This window comes from Macrobrachium rosenbergii, chromosome 37, assembly GCF_040412425.1.
Source record: "Macrobrachium rosenbergii isolate ZJJX-2024 chromosome 37, ASM4041242v1, whole genome shotgun sequence".
NCBI lineage: Eukaryota > Metazoa > Arthropoda > Malacostraca > Decapoda > Palaemonidae > Macrobrachium > Macrobrachium rosenbergii.
In genome coordinates, this window is record NC_089777.1 from 112,501 (window position 1) to 130,816 (window position 18,316).

Below are 18,316 nucleotides of genomic sequence, written 5' to 3' on the forward strand. Positions count from 1 at the left end.
TAACACCCGCTTCAGCTTGTTACACATAGAATCAGCTAAATTAATGAAGTATTGCATATCCAAGTTCTCCCACACATCATGTATGGCCCTCTTCATCTCCTCAACATTACATAGCTGGGTCTCACAAACTTTATCTTTCATAACCTTCCTTATGTTTTCAATTGGGTTAAGGTCAGGTGAGTTTCCTGGCCAGTCTAACAGTGAAACATTGTTGTCAGCTAACCACTTTTTAACTTTTTTACCCCTGTGAAGTGGAGCCCCTTCCTGCATAAAAGTATGATATGCATGTTCATTAAAAAAAACCAATCATGTGGTCTTTCAAAATCTTCAATTAATTAGCACTGTTCTCAGTTTCATCTTTAGGCATGAAATGGAGTTCACCACTAAATGCTCCCAACACCATTACACTGGAGGGATGTTTAACAGTATTCACGGTGAATTTTGGGTGGCACCGCGACAGTCTTGGGGCGACAACTTTGGAAGTAGCTCTGATAAGTCTGAAGGTTGTTCCACTGCTCACTTGTCCAGGCACAATATTTCTTACAAAAAGCTTTGCGTTTCTTCATATCATCATTCCTTTAAGGCAGCAGCTGTAATTGACGAATCATTCTTAACTTCATGTTTCAAGAGCTTGTCTATAAGCGGGGAAGTCTTCCTGATCCTACCAGAGCCACGTTTCCTCTTCGGTACCTCTCCTGGCTTGAGTCCCACAGAAGCCTTCTTCATGACATAAATGGCTTGTCTTGAAGTCACAATATCTTCGCGCCAAACAAATTACTGACACTCCCTGCCCAAAGATGGCATAAAAGGAGAGACATACGAGGGCTCGCTCTCAGACTCTCGCTGTACGACATGGCGTAAAGACCAGACGAACACTCTCACCCCCCCTTCCCATGGCTGAATGACGCCCTTAGCGCATCATTGTAACACAACCCTTTGTTCATTTCACATGGTGACCTTCCACCCTTTGATCAAATTGGTAAAATAAGGTAATTTGAGTAAAATAAGGTAAGTCTTAAATTTTCCCCTCATTTTGGTTACGTCCTAGTGTTCTCCTTTGGCCCTTCTGGCAGTCAAAATTCACAAAAAACCCTCTTGCATTCATCCAAGGAGACCCAGTGCATAATATAAATATAAATATATAAATATATATCTTCATTCTTCCCTTGGATATATATTATATATCCAAAAATATATAATTATATTAAGAGGGCATTGTATATATAATTATATATGTGTCTATAAATGATAGTAGATTCTGCATATATATATATATATATATATATATATAAAATATAAAAAACCCTCTTGCATTCATCCATAGACCCATGCATAATATATATATATATATATATATATATATATATATATATATATATATATATATATATATATATATATATATATATATATATATTCTTCTGGCAGTCAAAATTCACAAAAAACCCTCTTGCATTCATCCAAGGAGACCTAGTGGTATATAATATATATATATATATATATATATATATATATATATATATATATATATATATATATATATATATATATATATATATATATATATATATATATATATATATACATATCATATAATTTATACATATATATACATATATATATATATATATATATATATATATATATATATTCTATCAAAATTACAAAAACCTCTTGCATTCATCCAAGGATACCCAGTATATATATATATATATATATATATATATATATATATATATATATATATATATATATATATATATATATATATATATATATATATATATATATATATATATATATATATATATATATATATATATATGTATGTATGCACCATTATCATGTAATTTCTAGTTTCTTTCATTGCTACTAAGGCCTATCATTTTGATACTGCTTATGAAATTAACTGAATATATTAAGCCTATTTTTTTTATTTATTATCTTATCTTCTACACAGTTAAAATTATCAAAAAGTTCAACATTAACTTAGTTAATGTTAAATACCAGCCTTAAAAACGACTACCATGCTCATCAGTGGAGACTGTCTCCTCCTCATCTCTTCCAGAAATCATCGGCCACTGGATACTAGTAATTGTAACACAAACCCCAGCTTCTCTTCTTTGTGTTTCTGTTATGAAGGGTTTCTTGGCAGGAATATAATGAAATAATATCTTGGACTCATGTAGCATGCTACGGATGGTTTGGGCATCAACTTGAAGGAAGAGCATAATGTTCTCTCTTTATAGCAACACCGGTTGTCAGGGGAGTTAGTCGGAGCTCCTTCAATGATCATCTGGTGATGATCTTCAATAGTAGTGCAACCATGGGGCCATCCTCCACTATTTTCCACAAATTTATTATATTTCTCTTTCTCTTTCTCTCTTGTGGTATCCATCTATACATGGCTGTTCTATTTACGCCAAGTTTTCAAGCAATATCTATGATAGAAACAGTCTCATGCAAGCTAATGATAGACGACCTGTGAGATAATGTTTAACTTTCCTGCTCAAGTGTGGTGTCACACAATAACATTCAACATCATGAGATTTTTTCTTGTGTTTTTGACAACGATTATGGTAGAATTATTTCTTTCTTTATTTAACACAATTTCGCTGATGATTATTCAATATCATTTTATTAGTTAATGTGTTTGCATTTGGATTTGAAATATAGTTTTTCTTTGACTTTTTGCCCAATCATCTGATGCGAAATTTTCCAAAATGTTTCATCATTTTTCTTAATATGAATTTTTCTCTCACCATTCTTTTTTATATTGTTAACCATATGATTAATAACCAAATTCGAATAAGAAAAGTACATTTCTTTGCATATATCAAAAGAAAAAATTATTGTTAGGTCAACGAAAACTTCTGGAACATGTTGCAATACATTTTTGAGCGAGTGTATGTATATTGGAGGCTATTCAAATATTGAATTATGTAACTTTTATTACTAATTCATTTCAGTATAATACCTCTCAAAGCATGGAGTAAACTAATGCCATTTTTGTTATTCAGTTTGAAAATCTTTATTACAAACCTTGAATGCTTGCTCTTAGCCAAAAATTTCATCTGGAAAAACTTTACAAAACAGTCAACAAACACAGACCTGGCATTCTGTAGAAAATGTGAAATTATTATCCCCAATAAAGTTTCAGAGCACCGATTTTTGTACAAACTGAATCTTCCAGTCTTCAATTTGCAAATTTTATTATTTTTTCTTTGTTTACTAACACCACCTCTGGTGCTTCACAAATCTGCTTCCTCCTCTGTCACTTCCTTTGATTCATAATCATCTTGGATAAAACTTGACCAAAACAAATATCTAAGGTAGGTTTGCCTATAAATAAAATGTAATAAGCATCACCATATTCACCAACATCACTATCAGAACTATCTAATAGTTCTGGTTTACAGCTATCATGGTCATCTACAGATAAAAGCCTCTGTACTACTTCATCAAAAGAAATCCATTCCTTTATGGCATTTTCACGACCTACTGAAGGTCAACCCCTTATCCTGAGATTATCTGTAAGCTGGAAATCAAATGTTGCCATTTCTTGCTAGAATTTAAACAAAAGTTCCTTGTATTGATGAGGAAAACACTTGGTCTATTACAAGCTGCTGAACTACATTCAAAATAATTATGAATCAGATCAGTCCTATGTCATGGATGAGACCTTTTAATGACTGAGATCAGTCCTGCACAACAATAGGGTTAAATGTATACTTGTCAGTAACAAATATTCATCCAACATACTTCTTTAGGAATACAGTCTTCAAATATTTTTCTTATACAGTACTATTAATCTATTTATTTATTTACAGTGAGACCATACAGGAAGGGTGCATGATAGTCACTCGTAAAGATTGACACTAATCAGTGAATCTTACATGTGAAACATTAATTTGAAGCAAAAATTAGTAAAGCAAGCAAATACTGAGGGTAAAAATGCATGTGCATGGTTAACAAGCACCCTGCCTATACAATGGGGTACTACGGTGCAACAACAGGACTCGTGTCACCTACTAACCACAAAAACTACAACTACTATGCATGCATCTGAAACCCTAGCCTGTTTTTCACCCCCCCCCTTTTTCCCCTTGTATGTTGTTCCCTCTAGACTCAAGTACTCTTACAGCTATATTTCCATTCATTCCTCTCTAACTTTCACTTCCATAGTAACTTTTGCTTCAACTACATAATGATCAGCTATACCTTCAGCAAGTACCCTTCTAATCACTGCATCTACCTACTCTGTACTTGCACCAATTTTTTTCCCTCAACCTCTCTTTTTCCAAGGATACCTACAAATAATTTTCTCTGGAAACTATTCCAACAATTAAGGCTCCCTTTCTCAACCATTTGTTTGCATTCCTAAGTCCCTATGGTTTAGTGTAGTACATAAGACCAGACTGCCACTACCTCTCTTCTTGAATACTACTTGTCTCACATGGTACTGCCCACCACCATCCTTCAAAGCTCTTTTGTTTGGGATTATTTTATGACAATGAAATGAACTCCTCTATGTAATGAGTATGTAAATACAGTATAAGTTTGCCATTACAGTACAACCATACAAGTGTTTAGGTTCAAAGCAATAACTTGTGAGCTGCACAAGGACACTTACCTCTATGTCAGAATCCTCCTCCTCCTCAGTTGTTTCTTCAACTTCTGCCTCCTGTAGCCATTTCAAAAATGGTTGAGCTTTCTCATGTATTTCAGAAGCAACCTCTTTGCTGACATATTTCTTAGATACTTTTTTACCCCAATCCAAGAGCACTTCCTCTTCAATAACATCACTATCATACATTGCCTGAAAGCATTCACAGTAATCAACATACATAATAATTCTTTTAACCCTTTGGGATTTTGGAGGTCCAAATTATTTTGTGGTAAAACCAAGTCCAGGCTTGCTGCATGAGGTTAAGTAAGAATTTATCACTTCCTGTACAATCATTTTTCATGTTATGCTGGTTTTAGTTTCATTTTGAAACAATATACTTGAATGAAAAACAACAAACCTATAACTCAAAATGAAGTATTCAAGTTAGCAGATAAATTAAACTTTAATTTCTGTAAATTAAGCAGATATTAATTTATACATTCATTTTGCACAATGAAATTGTATGACAAATTTCATTTACAGTGATTATTGCTATTCAAGTCCGTTACTACACAAAAATATATGGGAAATATGCCCAAAAATGTCCAGGATTTTCTATTTTGAAGAGTTAAAAAAGTTTACAGCTTTTTAACCAAGAGAATATTGAAGAAGGATAAGGGAGTTGGGCAAATTGAAGACCATATGGCTGAAAAAAAAAAATGGATAGCACTAGCTGCCAAGGAATGCTTGAAGGAACATTCTCAGTACTGCCTAAAGTTATTAATGCAAATCACACTACCGATACAGTGATAGCATTTTTTTTTATATTACAGTAACATGCGGAAGGGGTCAGCCTCCCCAAGAGCATTGTTGTTATTAAGAACAATTATTGTTTTAATGTTTTCATGTTTGATTATTATCTTAGCTACCATATTTCCCCTGGTGCCTTTCTTTAAGACCATGAACAGGGTTGAATGTGTTTTTAAGGTTGTGAAGGGTTCTTTCAATTTGTGTAAATTTTCAACTTCTGTAAGGGGTTCCGGAATATAACCTTCTTGTATGAAGAGGTGTTACTGAATGTTTCATTAAAATGACACCAGTAGCTGCTTATATTTGCTGGTGAGTACGACTTGGTATCATTTTTCATAAGCATTTACTAACAGTCATGAAGCATTACATTATCAAATAATGTACTTACAGCAATTGATGCAACTAAAAAACTATTTAACAGCATGAGTATAGTAATAAAATTTATGAGATGAACTTGTACCAAAGTCTGGGCATAAAGAAAAACCTAAAGTAACAGTAAAATTACCTTCAAAATAACTGGAACTCTTGGAAGCAGTACATTTTTCTTCAATTCTATCAACTTCTCCACAGCTCCAATGAAATACTTCTGTGATTTGGGATTTCCATGGGTGAAATGCAGGAGGAGGATACGGTACTGAGGAATCTGTTAAGAAGATTTATATAATCTTTATTTTAAAACTGAAAAGTGCTTAATTAGTGCAAGAGTAAATTATGAGATGGATTACTTTTTCTTTTGTGTAGTTCCCCCTGGTACTTTTTGCCAGTTTTGATATGAAATCTTTTATTTACTATAATGTCCCAGAACTTTAGTCGTTATATTTCATGCAGATGTTTTATTTTGAGAATTTAATTGTTTTGTAGGCTGTTAGTGAAATTTTGGTATATGTTTACATGTGTCTGGTCATGTCAGTATTTCCTTCAAGTTTTACGTAATCTGTTTGCTTGGGACACTTCCAGGTAGAGCTAATCAAGATAATGTAATGTCTACTCTCTGTGGGAGTGTGTGGGTGTGTATGCCAGATTTTTTGAGAGACTGAGGCCCCCTTCTTTCCTTGTACTTCCCTCCCCATAAACCTTAACCCAACACACTTCCCTCCTCCTCCTCCTCCTCCTCCACCTGTCACCCTCCCTTACTCCCCCCTTCCATCCCCAAGAGTTATAATTCCCTCTTTCTTAAAACAGATTCGAATCCTCACACCAAATTCCTGTCTCCCTCTCAGATCATATAAATAGCAACCAATGGTTAGTGTAGCTAGACATGATGGGACAGAAGGCTAGGCAGTCTTGCACTGCCATTCATCTCACGTAGACAGAAAGAAAGAACATAGTTCTTTCAGATTAACAAAATATATTCAGTATTTTGCTTCAAGAGATGAGCCATTCTAAGGGCAATCCCTGACAGACTACTGCCATGAGTACAATCAGCCAGACATTATTTCTAAGGTTATGGTCCTTAAATGTTGTAAATAAAATACCAAATTCCAGTGTCATCTGTATTTTCCCTAACTCCTAACATATGAAGCTACTCTTTCATTTATGGAGTACTCATACTTAGCACGCTCTGGCTGTCACTGATATGGAGTACTCATACTTAGCACGCTCTGGCTGTCACTGAATGATCCCATAAAACTAAATACTAAAGGTTAGGTCTACAGTCGTCCAACATTAGGTAAAAAAAAAACCACTGGCCATTGTCAATAACATACCATACCATACCACTGTATCAACTAACAAACATTCAATCCTCTTTAAACAAATACTCTTCAAACATGAATCCACCTAACTGCAACTGCTTGGCAAAAAATATTAAAGTACAGCAATGATGATCCTTTGATCATCTGCACTAATAAACCCAAGATAAATGCAAAATGGTCTAGAGTATATAATATCTTATGAATAATCTAGAATACTCTTGGCTACCACAAAATCCTACAGCAACCTTTGTATCCAATGTGGGAATGCAATAAGCAAGTAAAGTCTATAGAATCCAAATTACGGTCATAATTATTACTACTGGCAGGTAGCCTAACCAGACATGAGAGTCAAAACACTTAACTTTCACAGATTATTATTATCATCATTATATTAAAGATGTTTAACCAGACCAGAGCTGACTTTCAGCTCTCGCAGGGCTGGCCCAAAGGATTAGATTAAAATACCAGGTCTAAGCCTGAGGCCAAGCACTAGGACCTAATAGGTCATTCAGCAAAATGATGAATGAATTAGAAAGAAATTAAAACCTGCACATAGGCACATGCTCTCATACTAGAACACATACATACAATAAATACATTTACTCATGCTTCCTTCTATACACACTAAAAAAAGTATATTAAAATTCAGAATATGTTAATAATATTTGAAAATTTGCTTTTTTTTTTTAATTCAACAAATGCGATAAGGGTTTTTGTGCTTTTATTATTTACTTATTTTTATATTTTATTAATTAAATCACAGTTCCTCAAGAACATCAAAATTGGAACGACAGAAAATGTAAAAGACTGACAAAATTTCCTTCACTGATTTATTCCCAAAAGTTGACAGTCCCTGTTGGTCATACTTTGGACACTCACATAACATGTCTGGCCACTATTATCACCTTGCACTCTAAGCACTCAGGAGCCAGGTGACGTGGGCTGCTCACTAAATGTCCTTGTGTCAGACGAGTATGGCCTATTCTGAGAGACATTAGAATTACTTGTGCGTGTCTCTCTCTCTCTGTTATGATACTTTCAGGTTCTTCATTCCATATATGTATTGCCATTTCTCTAAGATACCAACTTTTGTGTGTTACATAATCAGGAACAGGGATATTCACATTTGATCTTGTCATGTGGGTTGCTTCTTTGGCTGCTTTATCTGCCTCATTTCCTTTGATCCCCATTTGGGCGGGGATCAAACATATTTCTACATTTTTTCCATTATTATATAAGTTATGGAGAAATAATTTAATTTGTTGTACAATATTTTTTTAATTTGTAACTCTTGAATAGCTTTCTATAGCGTTTCTCGAGTCATTAAAAATCACAAAATTATTGAATGATGTTATTTTTATGGATGATGCAATTCCACACAATTCTGCTGTGAATACTGAAGCATTGTTAGGTAGAGAGAATTGAGAAGTTTTGTCTTGGGACACTGCAGCATATCCCACTCCATGTTCTGATTTAGATCCTTCTGTATATATTGCATGAATGTGGACCTTTTCATCCTTTATGCTCTATTGTATGTTGTCTATGGTGTTCTGGTGTATATGAGTAACTTTTTGATAAATACTTCAGCTGTGTACAAATTCTCATTTTATTCATTGCCCAGGGAAGAGGTGATTTTACTATTGAAGGTACTTGTATATTTATAAATTCTGCGTCTCAATCTTCTAGCTCTAATTGGGAAAGGTGGTGGATGGTTATTTAAAAAAACATTCTTAATTCAAATTATTTTTTTGTTGGGGAATCACTTGCTGAATTCCTAGAGCACTTTTCATTGATGCTCTCTGAGAGAGATCGCCACATTCAACTTGTAAAGATAATTTTGGTGATGGTCCATAATCTAATGATTGTGAACAGAACATTTGCAGCGCTGCATCCGATGCCGAGCCATATAGTTCGGTTCCATAATCAATGATGGACAGAACTGCTGCTTTACACAGTAAGGGTATGTCTATCGGTTCCCCAAGTAGTGTTCGATAGTCTTCTAATTAGATTTAATTCTCTTTTACATTTAGATTTTACATATGTTATGTGGGCTTTCCAGTTCAAATGAGTATCAAATAATAATCCCCAAAATTTTGCTGTTTGGCCAATTGGTATACTATGGTTTCTGATTTTTAAATCTACTTCTTCAACTCTTTTCCACTTTTTATTTTTATAAAACTTGATTGCTTGAGTTTTATCTCTGGAAAATTTAAGGCCTACAGATGAGACCCATTCATCTATTTTTACTATGCTTTTATTAATGATTCGTTCTGCATGTTTTATTTGAGATGCTGAATAATATATGGCAAAATCATCCACATACAGGTTACTTTTAATGCCAATAGGTAGATTATTACTGATATCATTAATTGCTAAAGAAAACAGTGTGCCACTAAGGATGATTCCCTGTGAAACACCATTTTCAAGTGGAAATGTTCTACATAGAACATCAATTCTCACCTGAAAACTGCAATTTGTCAAAAAGTTTTGTATAAACCTAGGTAAATGTCCACTTATGTTGTTCTTTTGTAAAGTTTTTAATATAGCACATCTCCATGTAGTATCGTATGCTTTTCCAATGTCAAAAAAGACAGCTACAGTAATTTGTTTTCGTTCAAAACCTCGACGTATATGGTCTTCCAAGTTAGACAGAGAATCTAATGTAGATCTGTTACACTGTGACACAAACTGAGTGGAGTCAAAATTTAATTTTCTCGAATGTGCCATGTTAGTCGAGCATTTACCCTTTTCTCTAACAATTTGCATGAGCAGCTTGTTAAAGAAATTGGTCTGTAATTATTTACATTACTAGGATCCTTTCCAGGTTTGGGGATAGGAATTATTATAGCTTCATGCCATTCATCTGGAAATAAATTTTTGAAGCCATAAATGATTATAAAACTCTAAGAAGTATGACTTTGCCAAAGGTGATAAGTGGCAGATCATCTCAAAACAAATACTGTCACCTCCAAGAGCAGATTTACTGCTGTTTGACAGAGCATATTCCAACTCTGACATATTAAATTTTCTATTATAATATATAACTTCTATTGTTTCAAAATTTATTGCTATTAATTCTATTTTATTTTTCTTTGTGCAGAAATGTTCATCTAAATTTTTATCACGACTTACATCTGCTAAATTTTCCCCTATTATATTACTTATATTTCTTTTGGATCAAGTGTTCTTTTCCCATCTTTTATTTGGCATGTCTAGGTGGTTAAACATGGGTACCACTTATTTTCCTGAATTTTTCCCATATTTTTTGTATGGGAGTATTATTAGGGAGATCTGATACGTATTTCCTTCATGAAATGATTCTTCCTTGAATTACTTCTTTTTTACATTTTGCAAATATTTTGTTGTATACAGGTTTTAATTTATCAATTTCCAATTATAATATAGTCATTTTTTGTAGAAGTTCCTTCTAATATCAGTAATGTTTTATTCATTTTACTGAAAGTTCAATTCAAATTATCTAATCATCTCCCTACCAAGTACTTTATATTTATTAACTCTGTTAACTTATCGGACCACCGTGGAACTTTGTGTTTTGTTGGATGGGGTTTTGACTTTGGTATTATTTGTCAGCAGCATTTTTAATGAAATCAACAAAAAATTTATTAGTTTCATTAGGGTCTTTTAAATATTCGAGTGGTGGGATATTTCTAGTGTGCATTTCGTATCACTCTCAACCTGCTTTATAAATGTTATAGTGAGGGACATGTTTTGCAGGGTTATTTTGTAATAAGGAAATTACTGTAATATTGGGAAATGATCACTGGTGTGCAAGTCACCAACTGTATTCCAATCTAATCTGTCGACTATACTTGTTGTACATAGGGTTACATCTACTGAGGAAAATGTTCCATGTGCTTTTGAAAAATGTGTGCTAATTTCATCATCATTTATACTTGTTCATGAAAAAGCATTTCAGAACAAAGAGAAAGAGACGCAGAATAAAGAAGTTGTTAAAAAGAGGTTCAGACGATTCTAAAACTAGATCAGTTGGAAGGGAAGAGAGAGAGAGAGAGAAATTCTCTTCCAAATCTCAGTTTTTATGTCAACCATTTATTTCTCTTTTTTAAGGGTAATGTATTAAGCTAACTTTTAAGTTAAATTACAGTAACTTTAATTTCATTTCAAAGTTAACTTGATAATTTAGGAGCATGATTAGGGTCATATTTAGTGTTTAAACTTTAGAAATATGCATTTATTAGCATTTTTAGAGACATGCCAAACTTACGCGAAAATTCACCCTGCACGAGGGGTTCTGGAACCTAACCTTGCGTAAGTTCGAAGTATGACTGTACATTTCTTGGTTCTTTGCTATATTAGTTTCTTCTTGCAAAGTGGTTATTTTTCTTTGAGATTGATCTATTAGGGTTTTGTTACTCTTATCTATTTCCATTTTTGTTTCACTGTTTGATCTTATTACAGTAGAAAACGTTCGTTTCCTAGCAGGATCATTCATTCCTCTAACTTTTAATTCTAATTTGGCCTCTTTTATAGGCATTCCTGTCCTTTCCTGAAGTAATTTTAATTCTGTATTGTATATAATATTGTATATATATAATACATTCACTTCTTAGACCTTGCATGGTGATTCTGTCCACAGTTCACGCATTTTGGTTCACGTCGTCTCCATTGTGTGGTATGTTTTGTCAGATCAAAAGTGCACACATATAGATGTATTACGGCAATTTTTCCCTGTGTCCATATGTACTACAGGTTTGGCACTGTGGTGGTTTTGGAACGTACAGTCTCAGTTCTCTGCCTGGCCCATGATTTTAATTTTTAAGGATAATTCGTGGCCTTCAAATTTTATCTCTGCTATTCTCAGTGTTTTTCCATTACTCCGCCTACTGGCTATGTTGAATATTTTGCAATCTTGTACATTGTTGTGCCTTTTTCTAAGGGAATCCAGCAATATATTCTTTTCTATTGGTTCTTCATCATTATCATGGAGTACTATGGTGCCTTGTACACTATTCATATTGTCATGATTTTTTTATATGTACTTTATATTATCAATATTTTTTATAGTTAAGTAATTTTCTGACTGACTTTTTGTTGTGGTTTCTATCAATCACATCTGCTCTTTTATTGGTCTGAATGACATTTCAGTCGTTGAATGTTGATTCAACAGGAAGTTTTCTAATTTCAATGCTGATACTTTCTTCTCTCTTTCTAAAGTCAGGAATCTTGACCAACTTCCACTTCCAAAGAGGGAGTCGAAGTGAGTCAAGGTTGGGTTAAGATATATGCTTTTTTTTGGTTACTTTTTATTGGACCATAGGGCTCCAGTGTAATTACATTAGTATTTTTTTCCAATTTTTCCCGAAAGAGGTTGTCATAGGAGGTTCCAGCAGTTGTCAACTGTGCTGAGTCGCTACCATCAAAGGGGCCAGGGGCACTTAAATCTTTAAAACTACTAAGCATAGAGAAGGTACAATATATAAAAACATGGCACAACATAATTAGAGTGGCCCAAGTGTAAGCCAAACCTGCTTGCTAGGACTGACAATATTACTAGAATACAATCATTCCCAATGTAATGATGTTATGGGCAAACCGGATAGCATGCCGAGAGTCCTATCCCCAGAACCACACCCCTTGGATTCTGTGGTCCAGACCTAAAAAATAGTTCTGCCTTTGAGCTACCAATGTGATAATTCTCAGGTCCGAACATTATCAGACAGTTGATGGTCCTACCACATTTATCACTATTTAGCTTCGGATATAAACCCCTTCCCAGCTATGATATCTTTTCCTATTTATCAGAGCCAATAAATTTCAGCTGAAGTGGAAAATTCCACAAAAATTAATCCAAATAAATATATAATGGTACATGGGACTCTTGAACTCAAACCCAGGAACAAATTCCTGGGGTTCAAGAGGCCCCCCCTCACCATGTGAAGGTGGTCCCACATCGAGGGGGAACTTACATAAAGCTGGCCTGAAAGTTTGTCTTAAATAGTGCAATTTAAAATTTAACAAATTGCATTTCTTTTAAAATTTCCTGAACTGATTTGTTCCAAGGCTTGACACCTGGATACTCACAGAAAATATGTTTAACTGTTAAGAGACTGAGTGATGTGGATTATTCATTCAATATGCTGGGTTGATATGGAATTACCTCAAGTTCTTTTTGGTTTGAATAATGTTATAACCCAATAATGGGTTTGATTAGCTGTAATTTCTTTTTAGGTTTTATTCCAGTAAATTTTTTGCTTATTGTAATTTGACAGGTTTTAGATATTAACCCTTAAACACCTATTGGATGTATCATACGTCGACTAAAATTGTCTGTTGGGTGCTGAGTGGACGTACCGTACGTTGACTACAAAAAATTTCAACCTTCGGTCAACTTTGACTCGACCAAAATGGTAAAAAAACGCAATTGTAAGCTAAAACTCTTACATTCTAGTAATATCCAATCATGTACCTTCATTCTGCAACAAATTGGAAGTCTCTAGCACAATATTTCGATTTATGGTGGATTTTTAAAAAAAAACTTTTTTCTTACGCACGGGCGGTAACTCAGCCGAAAATTTCATAAATTCTTTTGTCATTTTGTCGTAATTTTTGCACTGTTCTATATTAGCCGTTACATAAAGTTTTATATATGAAAATGTGCGCAATTTCATGTACAATACAGCAAAATACAACCCATGGTTGTAGCTTTTATCAGTTTGGAAATATTTTCATATAAACCACAATAACTGCCAAATTTCAACCTTCAGTCAACTTTGACTAACCGAAATGGTCAAAAACGCAATTTTAAGCTAAAACTCTTATGATCTAGTAATATTCAATCATGTACCTTCATTTTGCAACAAACTGGAAGTCTCTAGCACAATATTTCGATTTATGGTGAATTTCTGAAAAAAAAAAAAATTTTTTCCTTACGCTCTGCATGATAACTCGGCCGAACATCTCAAGAAATTCTTTCGTCATGTTGTCATAATGTTTGCATCGTTTTACATTAAGTCGTTATATAAAGTTTTATATATGAAAATGTGCACAATTTCATGTAGAATACAACACAAAATAGCTCATGGTTGTAGCTTTTATCAGTTTTGAAATATTTTCACATAAATCACGATAACTGCCAAAATTTCAACCTTCGTCAACTTTAACTCGACCGAAATGGTAAAAACGCAATTGTAAGCTAAAACTCTTACATTCTAGTAATATTCAATCGTTTAACTTCATTTTGCAATAAATTGGAAGTCTCTAGCACAATATTTCGATTTATGGTGAATTTTTAAAAAAAATTTTCCTTACGTCTCTTGCTGTAACTCGCCAAACATCTCAGAAATTCTTTCATCTCGTTGTCGTAATATTTGCACCGCTTTATCTTAGTCATTACATAAAGTTTTATATATGAAAAAAATGCGCAATTTCATGTACAATACAACAAAAATAACTCATGGTTTTAGTTTTTATCAGTTTTGAAATATTTCCATATAAATCACGATAAATAGAAAAATTCGACTTTCGGTCAACTTTAACTCAACCGAAATGGTCGAAAACTGCAATTGTAAGTTAAAACACTTACAGTCTAGTAATATTCAATCAATTAGCTTCATTTTTCAACAAACGGGAAGTCTCTAGCACAATATTTCGATTTATGGTGAATTTTGAAAAAAACATTTTTTACGTCCACGCGTTACGAAGTCATGCATCATTTTGTGATAATATTTTCTCTGTGTTGCTTTGATCGTTTTAAAATTTGTTATATACCAAAATCATCGCAATTTAGTGTACAATACAACTAAAAAAATTAACTCATTAGCTTTAACCGTTTTGCTTACAGCGATTTGTATACAATTATATACAAGTTTTTTTTCGCTGTCATATATTCCAATATTTATATATTATATACTATAATGTTATTTTTTTCATTTCTGATGGTTGCATACTAAACTTCAGGCAATGACAAAAAAATGAGCCAAAAATGAACTCTTAATCTTAAAAACTAAGCGTGCTGTGATTTTTAAAAAAACTTTTTTTCCGCTTCGGCGCTAACTCACCGAACGCCGCCGGCATACGGGAGACGTTTTTGTAAATAGGGCTTCGGTGTTAAAGGGTTAAATAGTCACTGCCATAACTACTCTATACTTAGCAACCATATGTTTAAAATGTGTATGCAAACCTAAAGCTTCATATTCTTTGTATCATATGAAATACTGATTCGTAGTGATATCAACTGCATAAAGTATGTCCCAACAAGTGAAACGTGAAAATCAAAGTACAAATGAACTACCATAAGTGCTGATCTAATGTTATTTATGTAATGAAGTAATTGGTGTAAAAGGCAGAATGAAAAGAAAAAAACCTGTGCCAGTTGAACTCTTGTAGATCTGGTGTGACCAATTTCAGGCGGAAGCTAAAACTCAAGACTGTTACCATCACCCCACGTGGAATAAAATTTCTCCCTACCTATTTGTAACATCTCTCAACTTCTTACCAAGTCTTGATAATAAAGCTGTAATCCACTCACTTTTATTATCGTAATGACTGATACGTACTATCAGTGTTAGTGTTTCACTATTACTATTTTTTCCATAAATACTATTACCTCCACTATTCTATACAAAAAGTGGTAACGATGCAACAGCGAAGGAAATAATGGAAAAAAAAAAGTTGGAAAAAAGTACCTATGTTAAAACTGTTCTAAAGCAGTACTACACTACCAAGGACAAACCAATCTGAATGGAAAACCTACATAATGGAGAGGTTTTCTCCGCATCTCATAGGCCATTGTAAGTGTGTGGTGTCATGAAACACAGGTGGTTCAAGTTTTTGGTATACAAATAAATCTTTGTTTTTGCTAGCTACAGAAACTCAGATTTGGATGAATCTATGTATGGAAGCTTGCTTACCAAATTGGCAGCAGCTCAGGTAGCTAACTCCAAGGTGTGTTTCATTTTCACTGGTATTCATAATGCTTATCAAACTAGATGGTTAGCCTGCTTCAGATTTTTCCACTACTTCTGGTTGTGAGCAGTTAATACATGAAACCATACACCAATCCAGCAATCATCTTGATCTTATATTCACACACGTTACAGAGACAGCATCTTTTATAGTAATTTGCCAATGGGCTCATCTGATCATAGTCTGATTAAGGTTAATTTAGAGATGGATCAAGTTGTTACTGATGTTAACTTTTTAAAGAAAGTATACTTGAAATCCCTGGCCAACTGGTGTGGTGTTTACTCTGATTTTACTGAGCTCACAGGGAGCAGTATTTATAGAAGTCTAAACATTACCAAGTGTTTAAATGATCCTAAGTCTACCAAAGAGAGGAGAATTCCTTCCAAAATCCTCAAATTTCATGGAAGGTAAGCCAGCCTACCATGAAAATCAAAAGTTTATCATTTATGGAGGAACAATTGACCAGACTCTTTGGGGGATAATTTCACTGAGCTTAGAAGTCAAGAGAAATGACATCTTATAATTATGGTGTGCAGATCTTGCTCCCCAGAAGTGATCTACCTTAAAGACATCACTCTTTGGAATTGATTCAAGCACGCCACTCCACGTAGGAGCTCATGGAACTGCTGTATACTGCCCTTAACTGAAGGAGGAATGTTTGGCTCAAATCTTGGTGAGCAAGAGTGTGGTAAGTCGTTGGAGTTGTCTTAGACATGCTTTCCAGAGCTAAGTTCTGTTCAATGGCCTTCCAGTCTAGAAAATTCAAAACTTTCCTTCTGGGGCTCGACATAGATCCTAATGGGATCTTTCCCATCTTTTTTATAAAGACTGATGATTTCATTGATCTTAAGATTATTTTCTGAATATTAGCTGGACTTGCAAGTTTTCCTTCTGCTTGGAGAAACAGAAACGGCTGCCTTTACCATAGGACTAAGTTCATCTTCATGCCACTAAGAATGTGGGCCAATTTCAATTACCCACATTTTATCTGAAGTTTTTGAGGAGCTGTAGGTTTTGTAAAGGCCTTGTTACTTGTGATACATTCTTGTCAATATCTACCATCTTGCAGTGCTCTTGATAAGGGTGCAGGGGCAGGCATGGTCAGTTTAAATTTTAGTGCATCCTTTGATCGTGTGAATCATGAAGCACTTGTCTACAAGCTAAGATTATTCAGAATTGGTGGATCTTCTATCTTCTACGTATTAACATTTTACATTGCAGTATTCTATCTTCTATGTATTAATATTTTACATTACATTAATCCTTAACCCTTTTAAGCCGACTGGACGTATTTTACGTCAACAAAAGTTGTCTGTCAGGTGCCAAATGGATGTAAAATATGTCGACTACAAAAAGTTTTTTTAAATATTCGCGGAAAAATACTTATAGACCTAGTTTGCGAAAATTTTAAAATCACGCGCCTTGAGGGATGCTGGGAGTTCACGGATCACGCTGTTGTTTTGTTTACAAGCATGACCCAGCTGCGCATGCACGAATTTCTTTCTTCTCGCACTACAAAGCATCAGCGACGCATCGTCAGAGCGATTTCTTGACGCGTTCGTGTTTTGCCGAACTTGTGCAAGTGTTAGCGTGTTTGTGACGCAATAGGACATACACAGAAATGTCCCAACGTCGTCAGGACCCTCAAAGGCGCATGTTGCCTGTCAGTAGTGAGCGTGAGACATGTTTTAGACTTGGATGCTGGAGAGGGACCCTGCACCCAAGGCGATCCATCTTTTCAACACCGTGTTGTAAGGCCACGTGTGGCCGAAAGTGACTGCGGGCCCCAAGGGCCGTACCCTGTGCCTTTTACAATCCCTAGGAAACATCGGGGTGTCCTGAGAGGCATTCGTAAACATTTGGGAGGCCTCCAACAAAAGGACATTGATGAATACTTGTTGGAGCTCGATCGAGAGCAGGTAGAAAGTCCTCATTTTGATGGCAGTTGGTCATCTAGCGACGAGGACATCACGCCCGATGTCAGTGATGATGAGTATTTTCCCCCAATGTCCGTGCGAGAGCCAGAGCATGAAACTGAACTCGAGTTCAGTGGTTTCAGTGCTTATGAGGGAGAGTCTGAGGAGGAGGAGACACCGATTGTGGCTGGTGGGGACAAGACAGAAAGTGATGGTGAAAGAGAGGGAGATGGGCCACTGGGTGGGGGAGTCGTGCCAAGCGCGTGCCCGTAGAAGGTCGTATTGGTGTCTCAGCATTTGGTTCTGTCCAACAGCCAAGCTCGTATCCATGTTCATGCCAG

The 18,316-nt window shown here is 34.8% G+C and overlaps 1 protein-coding gene across 9 annotated transcripts in view; it reads right to left on the reverse strand.

Moving 5' to 3' along the window:
* eIF5 (eukaryotic translation initiation factor 5) overlaps positions 1–18,316 on the reverse strand; it is a 228,662-nt gene that overhangs the window by 9,199 nt on the left and 201,147 nt on the right. For all 9 annotated transcript variants that reach the window (XM_067081265.1, XM_067081260.1, XM_067081259.1 and 6 more), the window contains 2 exons: positions 5,925–6,062; positions 4,634–4,819 (listed from right to left, as the gene is read on the reverse strand). In XM_067081265.1, coding sequence (XP_066937366.1) covers positions 4,634–4,819; positions 5,925–6,062 — 324 coding nt within the window. The remainder of the gene's footprint in view (positions 1–4,633; positions 4,820–5,924; positions 6,063–18,316) is intronic.